This window comes from Patella vulgata, chromosome 4 (assembly GCF_932274485.2).
Source record: "Patella vulgata chromosome 4, xgPatVulg1.2, whole genome shotgun sequence".
Lineage (NCBI taxonomy): Eukaryota > Metazoa > Mollusca > Gastropoda > Patellidae > Patella > Patella vulgata.
The window spans coordinates 27,888,087-27,907,818 of record NC_065882.2 but is presented as its reverse complement, the minus strand read 5'-3'; the positions used below and the strand labels follow the sequence as shown (position 1 = coordinate 27,907,818).

The following is a 19,732-nucleotide window of genomic DNA, read 5'->3' as shown; positions in this document are numbered from 1 at the left end:
ATGCTGAAAATGATCAAAAGTAACCAGCTGAGTTCGTGAAAATTGGACTAAAACTGCTGGACAAAATGGCCGCCCCTCGTACGCAAATAGTGTATAGCTTTTGGTATATCAAGGTTGTGGACCCTCTAGAGGTCATAATTTTGATCAGATTTTGATGAAAGTTGAAAAATATGTTTATAACCCAAAGATATTGGTTCCTTTCGATATTCACGCGTATCGGATCATAACTTCCTGAATTATGGCCCCTGATGGTACGAAAAATCACATTTTTAGCTTGTGATCCCTCTAGAGGTTACAATTATGTTCATCGTCTAAGAAAGAACATAAAAATAAATTGATAATAATTTGCATGGTGATTTTGTACACCCACATTGAAATGTGGTTGTATATTGTCATCGCCCCCTTCTATATGTCCGGCTTCAACAATTTCTTGTGGACGCTCTAGAGGCTAAAGTTAATTTCTGTTTTGACTTTAAATTTATACACAATGTTTTAGGTCATGAGACGAAGAAGCCTATAGATTTTCAACGATTTCCAATAATTACTGACAGAGTTATGGTCCTTGATTGCTTTGAAAAATCTTGTGGACGCTCTAGAGGCTAAAGTTATTATTTGATTTTTATATTATCTGGGGTTGGATGGCCGAATGGTTAGCATGTGCGCACTGTATCATAAGGCCTGTCATTGATTCAACTGGCGTGGAATCGATTCCCCGGTTACACCGTAATTTTGACTGAGTTCGGATTTTAAAAAAACGTTTAAATATATCACCATTCCACCATAATGAATGTTGAATTCGAATTTCGGGAAAATCGAAATAAAACTGCCCTACAAAATGTCCACTCTTTGTACTCAAATTGTGTAAAAGTATGCAATACGAAGGTTGTGGACCCTCTAGAGGTCACAATTTTTATCCGATTGTGATGAAACTTAAACATATCTTTATATCCCAAAGATCTCAGTCCCATTTAATATTTGCGCATTTCAGACCATAAATTTCCGGATTATTGCCCCTGATTGTACAGATCTGTTTTGTTAGATCTATTAGTAAAATAGTGACCGCTGGCCGCGCAAGAGGAGTGTTTTTTGCTGGCTTTAGCCACTTGAAGTTCAATCAAGCCGATTGGTAAAACAATGAACCGGCCACTATGGTATCATAAATCAATCTACTTTCTGCTAAAGTACAACGGGTTAATTATTACTTGTTAATTAACACTAGGGACCGGGTATCATCCAGACTTTATGAAAAAAGGAAAGAAACTAGGCTTATCGTCAAGAATTTAATACACGTATCCAGCTAATAGATTGCCGTCAAGAATGTGTTAAATGCCGTCAAGATTCACCAGAAACCGCCCAGTTTGTGCTACCGTGTAGATTGAGAAACACTGTTTACTTTGGACAACGGTCATCTGCTTTACGACCGTCCAGTTTCTCGGGATGTTTTTTAGAAATGAACACTACCATTTAGATTTGAAAGGGGTTTAGTTTTTAGACAAGGCGTTTATTTTCCCGGACGTTTTCAAGAAATGAACAGAGTGTTTAATTATTTAAGGCGTTTAGATTTTATGTCAAATTACCACTTTACCGAGAGCCGTCTAGTAACTTACGGGTGAGTAGTAATACAATGCCGTTGACTTTTCATGTCTTGTAACACTGTAACCCAGGCAGGCCTCGAATTCTAATCTTTTTAGGGCCCTGCCATTTTGGCCTCGGGTTTTGGCCAAATTTAGGGGCACCAAGTCCAATGATGGGGGCATCAAGGCCAAAAAAGTACTCTTTTGGAAGAATCAATTAATAGTAGTTTTTGGGTAGGCCGACACCTTGGGGTATAACTAAATGTGGATTATAAATGAAACAAATTGTTTATCCATTTCAAAAATATTAATTTTTGTCCCCCGCCTTTCGAAGAAAGCAGGGGACTATTAAAATGGGTTCGTCCGTCTGTCTGTCCGTCTGTCGGTCCGTCTGTCGGTCCGTCCGTCCGTCCGTCCGTCCGTCCGTCTGTCTGTCTGTCCGTCCGTCTGTCTGTCCGTCACACTTTTTGGGACACAATAACTCTCTTCCTAATTGAGCTAGAATGTTCAAACTTGGTGTATGTGTTGATTAGGTCAATGCCTTGATGGAGTTCGAAGATGAGCATTTTCCGCTTAGGGTAAGCAGAGATAAGCAATTTGATTGGTTGATGCTTTGGGACACGATAACTTTTAATTGAGCTAGAATGTTCAAACTTGGTGTATGTGTTTATTAGGTCAATGCCTTGATGGAGTTCGAAGATGAGCATTTTCCGCTAGGGTAAGCAGAGATAAGCAATTTGATTGGTTGATGCTTTGGGACACGATAACTTTTAATTGAGCTAGAATGTTCAAACTTGGTGTATGTGTTTATTAGGTCAATGCCTTGATGGAGTTCGAAGATGAGCATTTTCCGCTTAGGGTAAGCAGAGATAAGCAATTTGATTGGTTGATGCTTTGGGACACGATAACTTTAGTTCTAATTAAGTGAGATTGATGAAACTTGGTGTATAGTTTCATTACAGTAATACCTTGACTAAGTTTGATAATGAGCATTTTCTGCTCAGGGTAAGCAGAGCGATACGCAATTTGATTTTTATATGTGTCTTCTAATTATTTTCCTATTTCGGCGGGGGACATCAGCCTCACTGTTGGCTTGTTAATTTTCTTATAGTCATCAAAATAAACAATAACAGCCTGCATCATTATGCATTTTTATATTTATATACTATTCAAAAAAAGTAGGGGATATTTGATTTTGGGGGCATAATACTAAAATATGCAAATGACTACGAAAAAAGTCACTATAGAACCTAACAGAAGAAACATTTCCAGTTACATGTGACGCCCAAACGCACCAATAGCTACCGCATGGAATGCAGGTGATGCTTGGGATCATCATGGGGGTCCAACCCAAGATTTGCACGACTCTGACTTTGAATGTTACAGTCATTGTGGCATTGAATTCCAGGGTGGAAACATCAGTTTAATTGTTTTAGTGACCAGAAAACAAATTTTGATATGCGTCGGCTTACCCAAAATGAAAGGTTACGTGCCCTTGGCATGCTACAGATCGGCACAACACAGGCGGTTGTGGCGCGGACGATGAATGTTTCTCAGTCTGTCATAAGCAGGCTATGGTCCAGATACCGTGATACACAATCTGTACAGGACAGACCACGCTTAGGTCGACCAAGGGCGACAACTCAAGCCCAGGATCGATTTATCCGTACCTTGGCCTTGAGAAATCGTGTCATCACAGCAAATCAGATCAGCGCTCGTCTTCAAACAGACACTGGTGTGAGAGTGAGTGGCCAGACGATTCGGAATCGACTGCATAGGGGTCACCTTCGCGCCCGACGTCCTCGCGTGATCCCTTGTTTGAGAGATCATCACATTCAGGAAAGACGTCGTTGGTGTAGGGATCGTCAACACTGGGATAATCGACGCTGGAGCAATGTGATGTTTTCAGATGAGTCAAGGTTCACTGTTGATTTTTTGGACAGACGTAGGAGGGTGTGGCGTCGTCGAAACGAGCGCTTCCAAGACGTTAACGTCATCAGACATGATCGATTTGGGGGTGGTTCTGTTATGGTGTGGGGAGGCATCACTGTTGCTGGAAGAACGGCTTTACATGTTGTTGCAGGGCGTGTTACAGGCCAGTACTACCGGGACAACATCTTGGCAGTCCATGTTGTGCCGTTCGCACGACGTCATGGCCGCCGTTTCATCTTCCAGGATGACAACGCAAGATGTCACAGGGCCAGGATCGTTACAGTTTACCTCCAACAACAGAACATCACCACATTACCTTGGCCAGCACTGAGTCCCGACCTCTCCCCCATCGAGCATGTCTGGGACATGCTTGGACAGAGGTTACGTCAACGTCAACAGCGTCCTGCCAATGTCCAAGAACTTGCTGCTGCGTTGCAACAGGAATGGGACAATCTGGACCAAAATGACCTTAGACGTCTCATTAGGAGTATGCCACGTCGGATCAATGCTTGTTTGGCAAACAGAGGAGGATTTACCCGTTACTGACTTGGTTGTGATGCTGTGGTAACTTTGCTGTTTGACCCCGGGTATCATTTTACCCTTATAATGGTCAGTCTGTGCCTTACTTAGTCTAACGATCATTTGGAATAAATCGATGAATGTGAACTTCATTTCATTTTGTCATTTGTTTCTTCGTCAGTTTCATTAGGTGACTTTAATAACACTTAAAAATCAAATATCCCCTACTTTTTTTGAATAGTATATGTTGTTTTATATATGTAGGATTGTTATGAATTTAATAAATACATGAACAAACATAAAAACTAAATTACGAATTAAAATTGTCCTTCAGTGCTTCACACTCTCAGAAAATTAACAGAAAATATTGGGCATTTAAATAAAAGGAAACTGGCTTTTAAGGTCCTACCAGACATAGATTAATACGTCTTACATTTCAATAAACCTGTTAAATTTACTGTCCCGTAGCAACAATCATTTGATTTGTTTTACTCACCATTACGTATGGAACTGTGAAATGAAAGACCGTGACCTCTTTCAAAATGAAAGTAAACTATCAGTGCTGTTTGGCGGACGACACATCATTTTTTATCATTTTTAAACTGACCTGATGTCACACGTTGGGATAGCCCATATTTATCTAACAATAAACTCTTTGTTATTATTCTTCCTATGACATATTGTACGTGCCTGTTTTCGAAGACTTGGGTCTCCATTACGGTAGTGAAATCTTCATCAACGAAATAGACTTGATAATCAAGTCTGCTATGAAATCACGAGATTTAGAAAGAATGGCGGGAAAAGCCATTCGTTTCTCGCTGGAATTATATTGTTACCGGAGAACCGTGAGTTAGCCTTCGGTACGAGGAGCGTTGTTTATAAAATTCGGGTGCGTCTAAAAAAATATGTACCTGGGTTTCACTTTAGGTGCGTGGTAGGTGCGCGAGTGCTTTCGCGCGCCTTTCGTTTCGAGCCCTGGGTATTATTATACATTGTTAATTAGTATGGCGATGAGAACGGGGGACGAAAAGGATATGTAACTGACCAGATATGTGGCTCAGGTAGACTTTATTTACTGGATCAGAAAAGGGCATCCCTGCTAACATGGCCGGCAACCACGGCCACAAGTGGCCGTGGACAAAGTGAAGATTTTAAGGGCACGGCGGCCAATTGAAAAGGGCACCGCGGCCGCCGTTAATTTCGAGGCCTGCCCAGGTATCATTTAATCTTGTGTATCCAGCACTAATTTCTTTCACATTCGTTTAATATCAAATCTTTGTTTAAAAATTCGTAAAAATCATTTAAAATCACCAAAAATCATCTAATTTGTACATGTGTCCAGTTTAAAGCTGACTGATTAATTTTGATAATGAGTGTCCAATTTACAAGTATTTAATTTCCTGATCACTGTTCAAAAATTAATCATTATACATCATTAATAAATTGGTTTATTTTTTAACAATGATTGAGAAATTAAACACTTGTAAATTGGACACTCATTATCAAAATTGAATGGTCATCTTTAAACTGGACAGAAGTACAAATTAAACGATTTATGGTGATTTTAAACAGTTTTTACAAATTTTTAAACAAAGTTTGGATATTAAACGAATGTTAAAGAAATTAGTGCTAGATACACAAGATTAAACGATACCTGGGTTACAGTGTAATTAGTTTGCCCAGTGTCATCTAGAAACTTAAGGCGTTTGTTTTTGTGTGAAATATTTAATTTCTGTCTCCCAATTTTAGAAACTATGTTCAGATTTAGAATCTTGAGTATAGTGTCTAAAATTCTCGAATGAATTGCATATTTGTTGAATATCGTCCATTCTTCGGTATTGCCGACGTCCGTTGGGAAAAGTCGATTTACAGTGAATTGACAATTTTCCCGGCGTAGATAAAACTCACATTTTATTTATTAGAAAATAACAAAACAATGGACGTATATCTTGTTACTTATAATCTTGCTTTCTGGGTTATTTACCCGCTTCCGCAATTAATAACAAATGTATTTGTGAATTTACAAATTAATGTGTGCAGTTCTCGTTTCGGCCACAAATGAAACGTCATTTTCGCCATTTATCTAGACATCTTTGGGGAACTATTTTCGCCAACATTTATTTTTGTATCCCCACCCCTTGGGAATGTTGAAGAAATACCGAAGGAGGGGAATTGCTAACAATTGTAGGTACAGTTTCCCCACATTGAAACGGGCAAGGACTGCAAATCGTATCTAGTTTATAATTAGTCTTGTCACAATAAAATCAAGTATTTCTAATCAAAAAACAAAAGCAAAACAAGCAGGGTCATTATAATATCTAATATCCAAATACATGGAAAGTTCCTCTACAAACTATATGCACATATATTGCACATATACTATTCAAAAAAAGTAGGGGATATTTGATTTTGGGGGCATAATACTAAAATATTCAAATGATTACGAAAAAAGTCACTATAGAACCTAACATAAGAAACATTTCCAGTTACATGTGACGCCCAAATGCACCAATAGCTACCGCATGGAATGCAGGTGATGCTTGGGATCATCATGGGGGTCCAACCCAAGATTTGCACGTTACAGTCATTGTGGCATTGAATTCCAGGGTGGAAACATCAGTTTAATTGTTTTAGTGACCAGAAAACAAATTTTGATATGCGTCGGCTTACCCAAAATGAAAGGTTACGTGCCCTTGGCATGCTACAGATCGGCACAACACAGGCGGTTGTGGCGCGGACGATGAATGTTTCTCAGTCTGTCATAAGCAGGCTATGGTCCAGATACCGTGATACACAATCTGTACAGGACAGACCACGCTCAGGTCGACCAAGGGCGACAACTCAAGCCCAGGATCGATTTATCCGTACCTTGGCCTTGAGAAATCGTGTCATCACAGCAAATCAGATCAGCGCTCGTCTTCAAACAGACACTGGTGTGAGAGTGAGTGGCCAGACGATTCGGAATCGACTGCATAGAGGTCACCTTCGCGCCCGACGTCCTCGCGTGATCCCTTGTTTGAGAGATCATCACATTCAGGCAAGACGTCGTTAGTGTAGGGATCGTCAACACTGGGATAATCGACGCTGGAGCAATGTGATGTTTTCAGATGAGTCAAGGTTCACTGTTGATTTTTTGGACAGACGTAGGAGGGTGTGGCGTCGTCGAAACGAGCATTTCCAAGACGTTAACGTCATCAGACATGATCGATTTGGGGGTGGTTCTGTTATGGTGTGGGGAGGCATCACTGTTGCTGGAAGAACGGCTTTACATGTTGTTGCAGGGCGTGTTACAGGCCAGTACTACCGGGACAACATCTTGGCAGTCCATGTTGTGCCGTTCGCACGACGTCATGGCCGCCGTTTCATCTTCCAGGATGACAACGCAAGATGTCACAGGGCCAGGATCGTTACAGGTTACCTCCAACAACAGAACATCACCACATTACCTTGGCCAGCACTGAGTCCCGACCTCTCCCCCATCGAGCATGTCTGGGACATGCTTGGACAGAGGTTACGTCAACGTCAACAACGTCCTGCCAATGTCCAAGAACTTGCTGCTGCGTTGCAACAGGAATGGGACAATCTGAACCAAAATGACCTTAGACGTCTCATTAGGAGTATGCCACGTCGGATCAATGCTTGTTTGGCAAACAGAGGAGGATTTACCCGTTACTGACTTGGTTGTGATGCTGTGGTAACTTTGCTGTTTGACCCCGGGTATCATTTTACCCTTATAATGGTCAGTCTGTGCCTTACTTAGTCTAACGATCATTTGGAATAAATCGATGAATGTGAACTTCATTTCATTTTGTCATTTGTTTCTTCGTCAGTTTCATTAGGTGACTTTAATAACACTTAAAAATCAAATATCCCCTACTTTTTTTGAATAGTATATAACACTTATCAGTTTACACACTAACATTCGGGATACCTCACATTCAAGTCTAAAACCTTATCCGCGTATTGTTTACAAACACAAGTTATAAAAACGTATTTACACAAAAGTTCAAAATTTAATCGGCGATATCAGATTATATTCTTTGAATGACCTACTGCTATTGTTTTATAAATGACAAATTCCAGCCACGTCCTAGCTGTCTCTGTTCCATCCTAAACCATAGTCTATGCCGTCGCTTGGAATATACAGTCATAAATGCTCGTCATTACAATTTAGATTATATTCTTTGAATGACTGCCTGCTTACATGTATATCACAAATTCTAGCCACCTGTCTCGGTTCCGTCTGAAACCATATCGCTCACAGACGTGTAATTACACCACCATCGCATGGAATATATATAAATGTCTGTCATTAGATTCTTTGAATGGCTGCTACCAATTGTTTAATTAATCGCCTAATCCAGACACATGGTTCTGTAGTGAATTATATTCGTGTTGTTATTTAATTGTCGTTATGATTTTAGATTTTTAGAATACTTCACTGATGTTTTTGTAATAAAGTATACTCGTATTGTTTGTTAACAGTGGCGGCACCAGCAGTCGGTGATTGGAGGGGCAAAGCTGGGGCAAAGTCCAAGGTTAAGGGGGCAAAGACACGAGCTTCAATTAGGGGTAGGGGGCCTCCCCCAGAAAATTTTGAAAAACAGGTTGCCGGAAATGCAGCCTGGCAGTATTTCAGGCACTGATCGATGAGGTAAAGTGTCAAACGAACGGACTTGTGAATCACAACGAAGCCCACTCACGAGCGTCAAAGTAGGGAGTCCTCCCCCAGAAAATTTTGAAAAATAGACTGCCGGAAATGCTGTCTTACAGTATTCTGTCAGGCACCGATCGTCGAGATAAATAGATCTGCCCAGATACCGTTCGTCACCTGATCACTAGTTTATCCGACTAGAGAACAAAATGACAAACGAACGGACTTGTGAACCTCAACGAATTCCCCTTGTGAGCGCCAAAGTAGCGAGTCCATTGGGGACCTCGCCAAGAAAATTTTGAAAAATAGACTGTTGGAAATGCTCTACAACATGCAAGTTTATGACTGAGTGGGGATGTGGGATTTATTCTCCGTAGAAGGTATTGATTACCGAAACGTATCGCAAATACTTTTTTTTATTTTCTAAAATTATTGGGGGGGCAAACAGAGGGCAGACCAGATTAATTGCCCCCCCCCCCCCCCCGGCACCGCCACTGTTTGTTAATTGGCGTTATGATTTTAATGTTTAGACAACATTTAATTGACTTGATATGAAATCTGAATATAAATTATTAGATGGATAAATAAAAGGTATTTTACAATTACATATTGACAACTTAATCTCTCGCCAAAATACAATTGGATTGATATTATTTTGGCATTATAATTAATTTTGGTCAAAACTGTGTAATAAATTATAAAATAAATCATAAATGAATTGAACCTGTTGTAAGGTGGACACTGCATGCTTTCTTTTAACTTGGGTTTTTTGAGGTGCCAGGTAGTCTGAACAACTGAAGATAACATGTGTCGAAAAAGTGACTACGTGCAGTTTATTCTTTGATCTGTTATATCACAGGGCAATTCTGTTATGGTGAAACTAACCTGCAGGAAAGGGACTATATTACTAGTTGAAAGTTTTGCATTGAGGATCGCTCGATTGTAGGCGATGAAATTTTAGTGAAATTGGTGCCGAGAATTGGTGTGTTCGGAAAATAAGCTAAAGCGTATGTAAAGGAAGACGGACACTATTCATGATAAAATATTTATAAAATGGGAATTATATGAACTGGGGAAGAAAAGTGTACCGGGACTATAGAGGTGAGTTGTTTAGTGGCTATGTAGTGACGTTATTTATTAATGAAATTGTTATTGAATAAAGTGATTTATTTTGTTGTTTGTTATTTATAAATGCGACCGCTCTAGATTGGCGAGTCTGCCACTTGGCGTAAAGAAAATTATACTCATATCAAACACTCATATTATACTGACTATGAATATTTCTGCGTCCCTAACATTACACAATGTCGTGTGGACAACTTATTCTACATCCTGAAATTAAACTAAGTCCCATGGACGAGTCAACCAATGCAGCGTGGATGACTTAACCAGATTTTTCGTGTGGACGACTTGACTAGCATATTTATATCTGACAATTGAAAATAAAAATATTGATTGTCAATATGAGAAAAAGTCAGTGCATTACCATGAATAAAAACAAGGGAATGTACGGACAATTGTCAATTCATTGTAAATCGACTTTTGTAATGTTCTCAATTTAGTGGGGGGTTGGATGGCTGAATGGTTAGCACGTGCGTGCTATATCATAAAGTCTTTTATTGAGTCAGGGGGTTGGATGGCTGAATGGTTAGCGTGCGCGCGCTGTATCATAAAGTCTGTCATTGAGTCGACTGGCGTGGTTTCGAATCCCCGGTTGTACGTGGCAAGGAGTAGGGTCGCCTGTCCAACCTCGTGGGTTTTCTCCGGGTCCTCCGGTTTATTCCCACTGCTAAAGACCCCTACGCGCAAGCAAATTATGTAAATAAAATTAAACCATAGGTTAGTCCCGAAATGACCTAGTTTGTGTCGAGTGGACGTTAAACCCCATTTCTCTCTCTCTCTTTTATTGAGTCAACTGGCGTGGTTTCGATTCCCCGGTTGTACGTGACAAGGAGTAGGGTCGCCTTTCCAACCTCGTGTGTTTTCTCCGGATCCTCCGGTTTCCTCCCACTGCTAAAGACCCCTACATGCAAACGAATTATGGAAATAAAATTGAACCATATGTTAGTCCCGAAATGACTTAGTTTGTGTCGAGTGGACGTTAAACCCCATTTCTCTCTCTCTCTCAATTTAGTATCTTTTACCCAGCAATACAGTTCCGGATCAAGTTCCAACGGATTACAATCTTCCAGTGAACACCACACAATAGCTCGGTGATGAGCTTTTTATACGCCCTAGTCCGGTGGCTGAAGGGGGGGGGGGGGGAAAGCCACCCAAGCTGTGAATTTATGAGACCAAGTTTTTCTAGACGATTTTTTGCGTAGATTCCGAATCTGGGTGGTGATCAGGCGTTTGAGGGGGCGTTTTTGAGATATGGGGGGTCCAATGTCTACAATTGGGGGAAAATGTGATTATGTTGACATAAATGATGACCATTTTATATATTAATAAAACAAACATTTCTGGGACTGCCTATCTCGAAATAAGTGTTTATGATGCCACTGGACAGCTGTTTTGATTTGTGGCGAGGTGGGGTGCAGAGGTCGCAGTGGATCAATTTCGAGTTGCTTAAAAATACGCAGACATTCCAAAAATTTTCGTTTTTGCCCTCTACATCTGCGTGAAGAGCCTCTCAAAATACTCAATATAGAAGCATGTAAAGTCGTTTTGTGAACAACCCTATTTTAAGCGTCCTTATTTTATTGATATGCCTACTGTATTTAGTCTAATGACAACTGGAGGTTAACGGCATGTCTACGATTGACATTTCAATCTTTCACTTCAACACGACGTAAAGAGAAAACTATCGCTATGAAAGCCAACATTTGATTGAATGAATGTAAACAGTATGTCTTGTTCTAGCCAATCCCAAGTCTTGTATGAAATGCGCTTTATTGCTTCTAATAGTATAGCTACGTATAGGCTTACTGCCATGAACTTATGAATGAAATAAGAGGAAATATAAAAAACTACGGAGACTACGTACAGTAGAGGTGTGTAAATGCCGGATGAAGCACAGAAATTGTATAAACTACGACATATTCTAATCTAATTATTCTCACGTCGGGGAAATTTTCTGCGTGTAAATTACGCAGCGTCCGTCAATAAGTGCGTTTATTTTGAAAAAATGCGTGAAATACGCGGATTTTTGCGTGACTGCGACCTCTGGTGGGGTGGGTGGTTGCAGATTTGCGTGGGGGGGGGGGGGGATAAAATTGGCAGGAAATGAGGTTACGTCGATTTAAATGATGATTTTCTTAGAGCTTGATGAAACATCTTTAACTAAGATTCCTGTTATGTGTGGGGGGGGGGGCAGGGAGGGGTGCCCGTGGCGGAGGGGGCAACATGTGTTTTTATTGTGTACAGAAATCATTTGGTTTAAAATTGACCTTAAAAGTTTAAAAGTAGTTTCTCGTTAGCTTTTTTGTTTAGCTTTTTTGTTCAGTACCTATTCAATGTATCAAATTATAAGCTATTTTGATGTCATCGTGGTTTGTTGTCAGTTCTAGGATATTCTCGACACTTTCAATACTAATCTTGATAAAAAAAATTTTGATCCAATCAAGATTAGTATTGAAAGTGTCGAGAATATCTCGGCGTACATGCTTTCAGTGGTAATGACCATCTGTCTTTCTTTTTCCAAAGTTCTAACAATTTTTAAAGAGCTGAGACAGACAGATGATGTGTCTGATGACATAATTGCTGGTTTAGAAAAAATGTTTGTACCATGTAGAGCGAAAGGCGACTTACATCAGCAGATGAAACTAGCAGGAAAATTTTCAGGAGCAATTTAAATTGTGATGAAAAATAACAAACCCTTCTTTCTTTATTACCATCTTGCCTGAGTATAGTCTTTTGCTGCATATTAAACACAACAATATGATCAAACAAGATGACCCTGCGGTACAAAGCTGGAATTAAGATTTACAATGTGAATGGGTATCTGAAGCATATCCAAAGGATATATGCGAGCTGCTGATTAGCCATCCAGAAGATATCTATCCTGCTAATATTATGAACATTGATTTTGAAACTTCTGACGAAATTGGTACTGAACGAAAAAGCGATCTGATTAAAATACAGATGTATATTTCGTTTCGTTTTTTTATACTTCCGATGGCCTACACTACATGAAAATCTGACCAATTGTACTGATCACCACCCAGATTCGGAATCTATGCAAAAAACTGGTCTAGAAAAACTTGGTCTGATAAATTCACAGCTCGGGTGGCGATTCCCCCCCTTCAGCCACCAGACTACCCAATTTACAAGTGTTTAATTTCTTGATCACTGTTAAAAAATAAACAACCAAATTGATTAATGATGTATAATGATTAATTTTTGAACAGTAGTCAGGAAATTAAACACCTGTAAATTGGACACTCATTATCAAAATTAATCAGTCAGCTTTAAAATAGACACAAGTACAAATTAGATGATTTTTTGTGATTTTAAATGATTTTTATGAGTTTTTAAAGGTATATTTGATATTAAATGAATGTGAAAGAAATTAGTGCTAGATAAATGATACCCAGGTTACAGTGTCTATCCATCTCTTGCAAAATGTGGGCTTATCCTGCCTGGCAGCCGTTGGTTAATTTTACTATCATCTAATCTGTAATCACCCCATAACATAATGAATGATTTCAGTGTATTCCTTGGCCCCAAAAACAAATGGGTAGACACCAAAATTATCATCCTAGACAAAATATTAGAGGGGATTATTTTAAATGGCGGCCGTTTTGGACGCCATCTTGAATTTCTCAAAACGCTCAAGGGTGACCAAGTTCACCCGACAGACTTTGAAAGAGGACACCCTAGGCTACTAAAATCAATAATAAAAAAAACTTTGTATACAATTTCCGGGTTCAGCCATAGTTCTGCTGGACTATTATAAATATTTATTAACTATTTGAACTCCTCACATGATAAAACTTGTTGCTTTAGAGGAGTAAGCAAACTCAGCTTTGTGAAAACTGTAATATGTCTTTCTTGTATTTCAGAACCATTTGATTTATCTAACACAGCTAGAGCAGTATATGATGATTATGCTTTTATCAGGATTCGTAGAGTGTTCCGTGTCAGCTTTCATAAACTCAATCAAAAGAAACATATTGGTGCTATTCTAAGTCAACCATTTTGAGTGCTAATAATTATACAGCCAGGAAAGTGACAGTATATCCAAGTATTGTTCACTAACAATTGTGTGTGGTGTTTTCGAGAACATGGATTTTGGAATAAAAGACATTTTTAATGATTCAATAGAAATTATTATGTTTTAGTAACAATTTATTCATTTCACAGAAAAAGAAATAAGTCTTATTCCAGATGTTTATAAAGTAGATTGGGTGTAGTTCAAGTATTATTTTGAAGAATACTCAGGATATAGTCATGACTTGCTAATTCTGTAATTTAAAGCTTAGATTTTGTTAAATACAGTTTCAGATTATGTTATGAAGAGAGGATGAAGGATTTTGCAGTAATTTTGACATGGGTAGGGTGATAAATAGATAAATAATAAAAAACTTTTTTAATTATGTGCTGCCTTGAACTGAAATAAAATTTCAAGATCTAATTTTGTAGTAATAAATTACTCTCTTAAAATGAGTGCAATTAGTTAGAATTGATGTATCTTAGTCCTTAATGTGTACAATATGCTGATGTGTTAAACGAAAGATAAGAAAGATTTTAACAGTTGTGCAGGTAGGATTATCATTTTATCATCTACATTTGTATTATATTTCCTTCATTTGAAAGAAATTACTTAAAGCTGCATTAGGTAAGAATAAGTGATGTGTGGTTTTTCGGTTTAACCGCACGGTATCGGTTTTTACATGTAAACCGAACTGATAAAAAAAAAAATAACCGTGCGTTTCAGTTTATTTTTGTTCCAAATTCCTCATTTTTAATTTACCTGTTTTTCGTTTCGGAAATGTTTGAAAAATTCCTAATTTTTATGTAACCGTACTTCGTTTACTTGATAATTCCAAAATTTTAATGTAGCCAACACTTTCGTTTTTATTTTCGATCAACCAGACCCCCTATGTATAGAGTGTTTAATAAGTCTGGATGGCCTAGACTATTTATTTTCTCAGTTCGGTTCAGTTTATAATCCAAACTTTTATGCAAGCCTAAGCCGGTTGTCAATAACGCACGATGGCTTCCTCTAAAAGTAAAATGTCTCCATGGCTTGCTCACTAGGAAAGATTAGATGACACAAAATGTAGATGTAATCTTTGTAAAAAACATATTTCTGCTGCATCTTTTTTTACAGTAACTTTATTGTTATTGGTAATATGTCGTTATATTAATTTATTATTATAGTGTTGTGTTTGACAAAGTTTGTCAGATTTTTTTTATTGTAACTTTGTTTTTACTATTCATAATTAAAGTCATATAACAGTAAAAAAAACTCTTTGTTTACAATTTACATCAATATGTTTGTTGATATCTTTTCTAGCTTCCAAGTATTCCTATAAAATAACCATAAATCAGTACATTCATAATACAGTGTTTAAATGAATAAAAAAAACGAAAACCGAAACCAAGGTTTTTTGCCACCGAAAACCGAAACCGAAAGAAAAATTAAAAACCGCACATCACTAGTAAGAATAGATAAAGAGTTGACAGTTCTCGCTATAATAGTTAAAAACCTAGATAACTGCGATGCAATTATAGTCTAGCCTCAATTGTCATTACTACCGTTGTTAAGATAATAAACAAAGTCTTGATTATCCAGTTTTACGGTAACTGCATCGATCACAAAACATACTTAAATCTACTTATATCGCAGCCATCCGATGGCATTGAGAGTTGATTATGGTCTTGGTAAATTGATTAATGTCTAATTAATAATTTATATAACATTTCAGGCCTAAAGAAAGACCTGCAATAGGCAAATTTAGCTCTTGCATAATGCCTGTTTAATTTACAAGTAGTAGTTGTTGATAACTGGGATTTGGACAATTGAAAAATAAGTAGAGGACTGATCAGTGAAGATTTCAGTTTGACAGAAATTTTCTGCCAGTCCTATTATAATTTCAGACTTTACATATTCTTTTGGATGAATATGGGATAATAATCTGATAAAAATATAAAAATTTAGACACAAGAGACTCTTTATATCCTGACAATTTGTACTAATACTACTATACCAAATATTATTGCATAGATGACTATAAATTAGTATAAATATGACGTATGCAATGGAATTAATATTAAATGTCATTAAAGTGAAGAAAGTGATATGAAAGTTTGTATGTAAATATTAGATTATGCATTCATTGAATGAGAGTAGAGTATGTTTTTATTTTAATAATTATTTATATGATAAATCTTGGCAAAAACAGTAAAAGATATTTTGTAAATATTTTCATTTTCTTTGTCATGTATATAAATTATGAAAATACCCCAAAAAATATTTCATGATAAAAAAAATATTTTGATAAAAAAAAAAATTACTGATAGTTTATGGTATCTATATTTCTTTTTAAAGTTCAGTATATTTAAATAGTGCCAGCAATGTATCCATTTTATATATCATTTGAAGTTTTTGAATATTTTGGCCAGTCTGAAATACATTTGTTAATTTCAGTGTAAAACCAGGTGCTCAGTATTTTCTAAACAACCCATATTTCCACATAAAATCTCAGTCTGTTTATATCCAGTTCTAATTGCTAATGGATGAATGTATCCAATTTGGACAATGTAAATAAAAGGCAGAAGTGTATATATTTCTGTGTTCTATATTGTTCTATATTGTCTAGTTTTGTGCTTTGTTCATATGTTTGTATTTATTCTGTTAATAAAATTTATTAACATCACACTTCAAAGGATGATATAATCCATATTATATTCCACTATATGCGCTTCGGGCATGTTCGGTTTACATTGCATAATAAAATCAACTTTAAGGAAGAAAAGTATCTATCCACTGCATGTGCATCTGTAAGTTATGAGCCACACACCATGTATAAGGTCAGTTTTTCTCTATTTTCTCTTTCATTTTTTACAGTTCTCTCTTTTTTATAACACAACATTTTCATGTGGACGTATTATGCTGTCGCCCCTGTCCGTCCACAATTTGTTTGTGGACACTGTATAGGTATCATTTTTTATCCGATTTTGACAAAACTTGAAATTAGGGCTATCTCCCAAAGATCTCAGTTCCTTTCGATATTTGCATGTATCAGATTATAACTTCATGGATTATGGCCCCTGATTGTACGAAAATTCACATTTTTAGCTTCTGGACATTCTAGAGGTCACAATTTTCACCCGTTTTTGATGAAACTTGAAATGCATGTTTATAACCCAAAAAGGCCACAATTTGAAATACATGTTTATAACCCAAAGGTCTTGGTTCCATTTGCTATTCGCTCATATCAGATCATAACTTCCTGAATTATGGTCCCTGATTGTACGAAAAATCGCGTTTTTAGCTTGTGGTCCCTCTGGAGGTCACAATTTTTATCCGATTTTAAAAAAGTGGGTGTGAATATATCACCGTTACACACTAATGATGGTCGAGTTCTAATTTTGTGAAAATCGGACCAAAACTGAAGGATAAAATGGCTGCCCTTAATACACAAGTAGTGTAAAAAAAATATGGCATATAAAGGTTGTGAGCATTCTAGATCTAGAGGGCACAATTTTTAGCTGATTTTTATGAAACTTTAAATTTATATTTATATCACAAAGAAATTGGTTCCTTTTGATAATCGTGCATATCAAAATGTAACTTCCTGGATTATGGCACCTGATTGTTCAAAAAATCACATTTTTATACGCCCACATTTTCATGTGGACGTATATTGTCGTCGCCCCTGTCTGTCCGTCCGTCCACAATTGTTTGTGAACAATCTACAGGTCACAGTTTTTATCCAATTTCAATGAAACTTGAAAGATAGGTTTATCACCCTAAGATCTTGGTTCCTTTCGATATTGGCATGTATCGGACTGTAACTTCATGGACTATGGCCCCTGATTGTACGGAAAATCACTTTTTTTAGCTTGTGAACACTGTAGAGGTCACTATTTTTATCCGATTTGGTTTAAACTTGAAATGTATGCATATAACCCAAAGATCTCGGTTCGTTTCGATATTCTGAATAATTTTTATCCGGTTTATAAAAACGTATTATATATCACTGTTACACCCTAAGGACGACTGAGTTCGAATTTCATGAAAATCGACCAAAAACTGACAGACAAAATGACCGCTGTTCGTTCTCAAATAGCGTAAAAATATGGTATATCAAGGTTGTGGACCATATAGAGGTCTCAATTTTTAACCAATTTTGTTGAAACTTGAAATGTAAGTTTATAAACCAAAGATCTCGGTTCCTTTTGATATTCGCACATATTGGACCGGAACTTCCTGAATTTAATGGCCCCTGATTGTACGAAAAATTGCGTTTTTAGCTTGTGGACCCTATAGAGGTCATAATATTTATCCGATTTAAAAAAACGTATTATTATATCACCGTTACACCCTAAGGACGGCTGAGTTCGAATTTCGTGAAAATCGGCCCAAAACTGACAGAAAAAATGGCCGACCCTCGTTCTCAAATAGCGTAAAAATATGGTATATCAAGGTTGTGGACCCTCTAGAGGTGACAATTTTTATCCGATTTTGTTGAAACTTGAAATGTAAGTTTATAACCCAAAGATCTCGGTTCCTTTGGATATTCGGACCGTAACTTCCTGAATTATGGGCCCTGATTGTAGGAAAAATCACTTTCTTTTTAGCTTGTTCTCTATCCATCTCTCGAAAATGTGGGCGTATTCTGTCTGGCAGACACTGGTTAGCTTGTGGATTCTTAGCGGTCACAATTTTTTTATCCGATTTTAAAAACTGTTTAAACTTATCACCATTCCACCATAATGAACGTTGAATTTGAATTTTGGGAAAATAGAAGTGAAACTTACAGACAAAATGGCCGCTCTTTGTGCGCAAATTGTGTAAAAATATGTAATACAAAGGTTGTGGACCCTCTAGACCAGAGATGTGATTTCGCCCGTATATTCCGGACATGTCTGACTCTATTTTCCAAACGTTCTAAATTGTCCGACCAGGAATATGCCCAATCGGACATCAAGACATGGTGAATAATATTAAAAATTCCAAAATTAATATAGTGTACTGAGTGTATAACCACCACTCAAAAGGTGATTTTGAACAAAAGTACAGGTCGACACATAATTTTGTAGGAATATTACTGACATAAATTTGAATACCGTATGGGAATTAAATATGAAAAATAACGAGGTGCACCTATTTTTTTTATTACGTATGAATTTGAATATTTTGTTGACACGTGATTTTTAATTGTGGTCTGAAACCGCCTGCTTAAATAATAAGGGGGAATTATGCCCCTTTATTTTCGGTAAAAATGACCGACAAGAAAAATTTTGAAATCCCATCACTGCTCTAGAGGTCACAATTTTCATCTGATTTTGATGAAACTTAAAATATATCTTTATATACCAAAGATCTCAGTCCTGTTTGATATTTGCGCATTTCAGACCATACTTTCTAGATTATGACCCCTGATTGTAGGAAAATCATGTTTATCTTTAGCTTGTTCTCTATCCATCTCTTGCAAAATGTGGGCGTATCCAGCCTGGCAGCCGCTGGTTGATTTGGCCGAGTTCAATGATTAATATTTCGAGCTGAAGCTAAGCAGAACTAATCAATTTCATTGGTCGATGCTTTGGGACAAGATAATCTTGATTCTATCTTGTAGGGAGGTTTGATTGCTCGATAATTTTGAAAAAAAGAAATGTGCGATTAATTGATATGTTTCATCTATTATTTTGGTATTTCGGCGGGAGACATCAGCCTCACTGTTCACTTGATGTTTTAGAGTAAGGCTCTATATTTATTTACTTTACTCAAGTTTTCTTTTTCTATATTTCTATACTCAGATTTTCTTCCTTTCTCTCATTTGCTAACCACACTTTACTTAGGTTTTCTTTTTCTATACTCAGGTTTTCTTCCTTTCTCTCATTTACTAACCACAAAAGCGCATTGGCCAAGCTAATCAATTGA

General features: G+C 37.3%; 1 protein-coding gene across 3 annotated transcripts in view; it reads left to right on the top strand.

Annotated features, from left to right (window-relative positions):
- The window catches only part of LOC126819645 (poly(A) RNA polymerase GLD2), a 101,730-nt gene extending 85,239 nt beyond the window's left edge, over window positions 1-16,491 (top strand). For all 3 annotated transcript variants that reach the window (XM_050547799.2, XM_050547797.2, XM_050547798.2), the window contains one exon: window positions 13,683-16,491. In XM_050547799.2, the coding sequence (XP_050403756.1) occupies window positions 13,683-13,822 (140 nt within the window). In that variant the 3' untranslated portion in view covers window positions 13,823-16,491. The remainder of the gene's footprint in view (window positions 1-13,682) is intronic.
- Window positions 16,492-19,732: the final 3,241 nt, after the last annotated feature.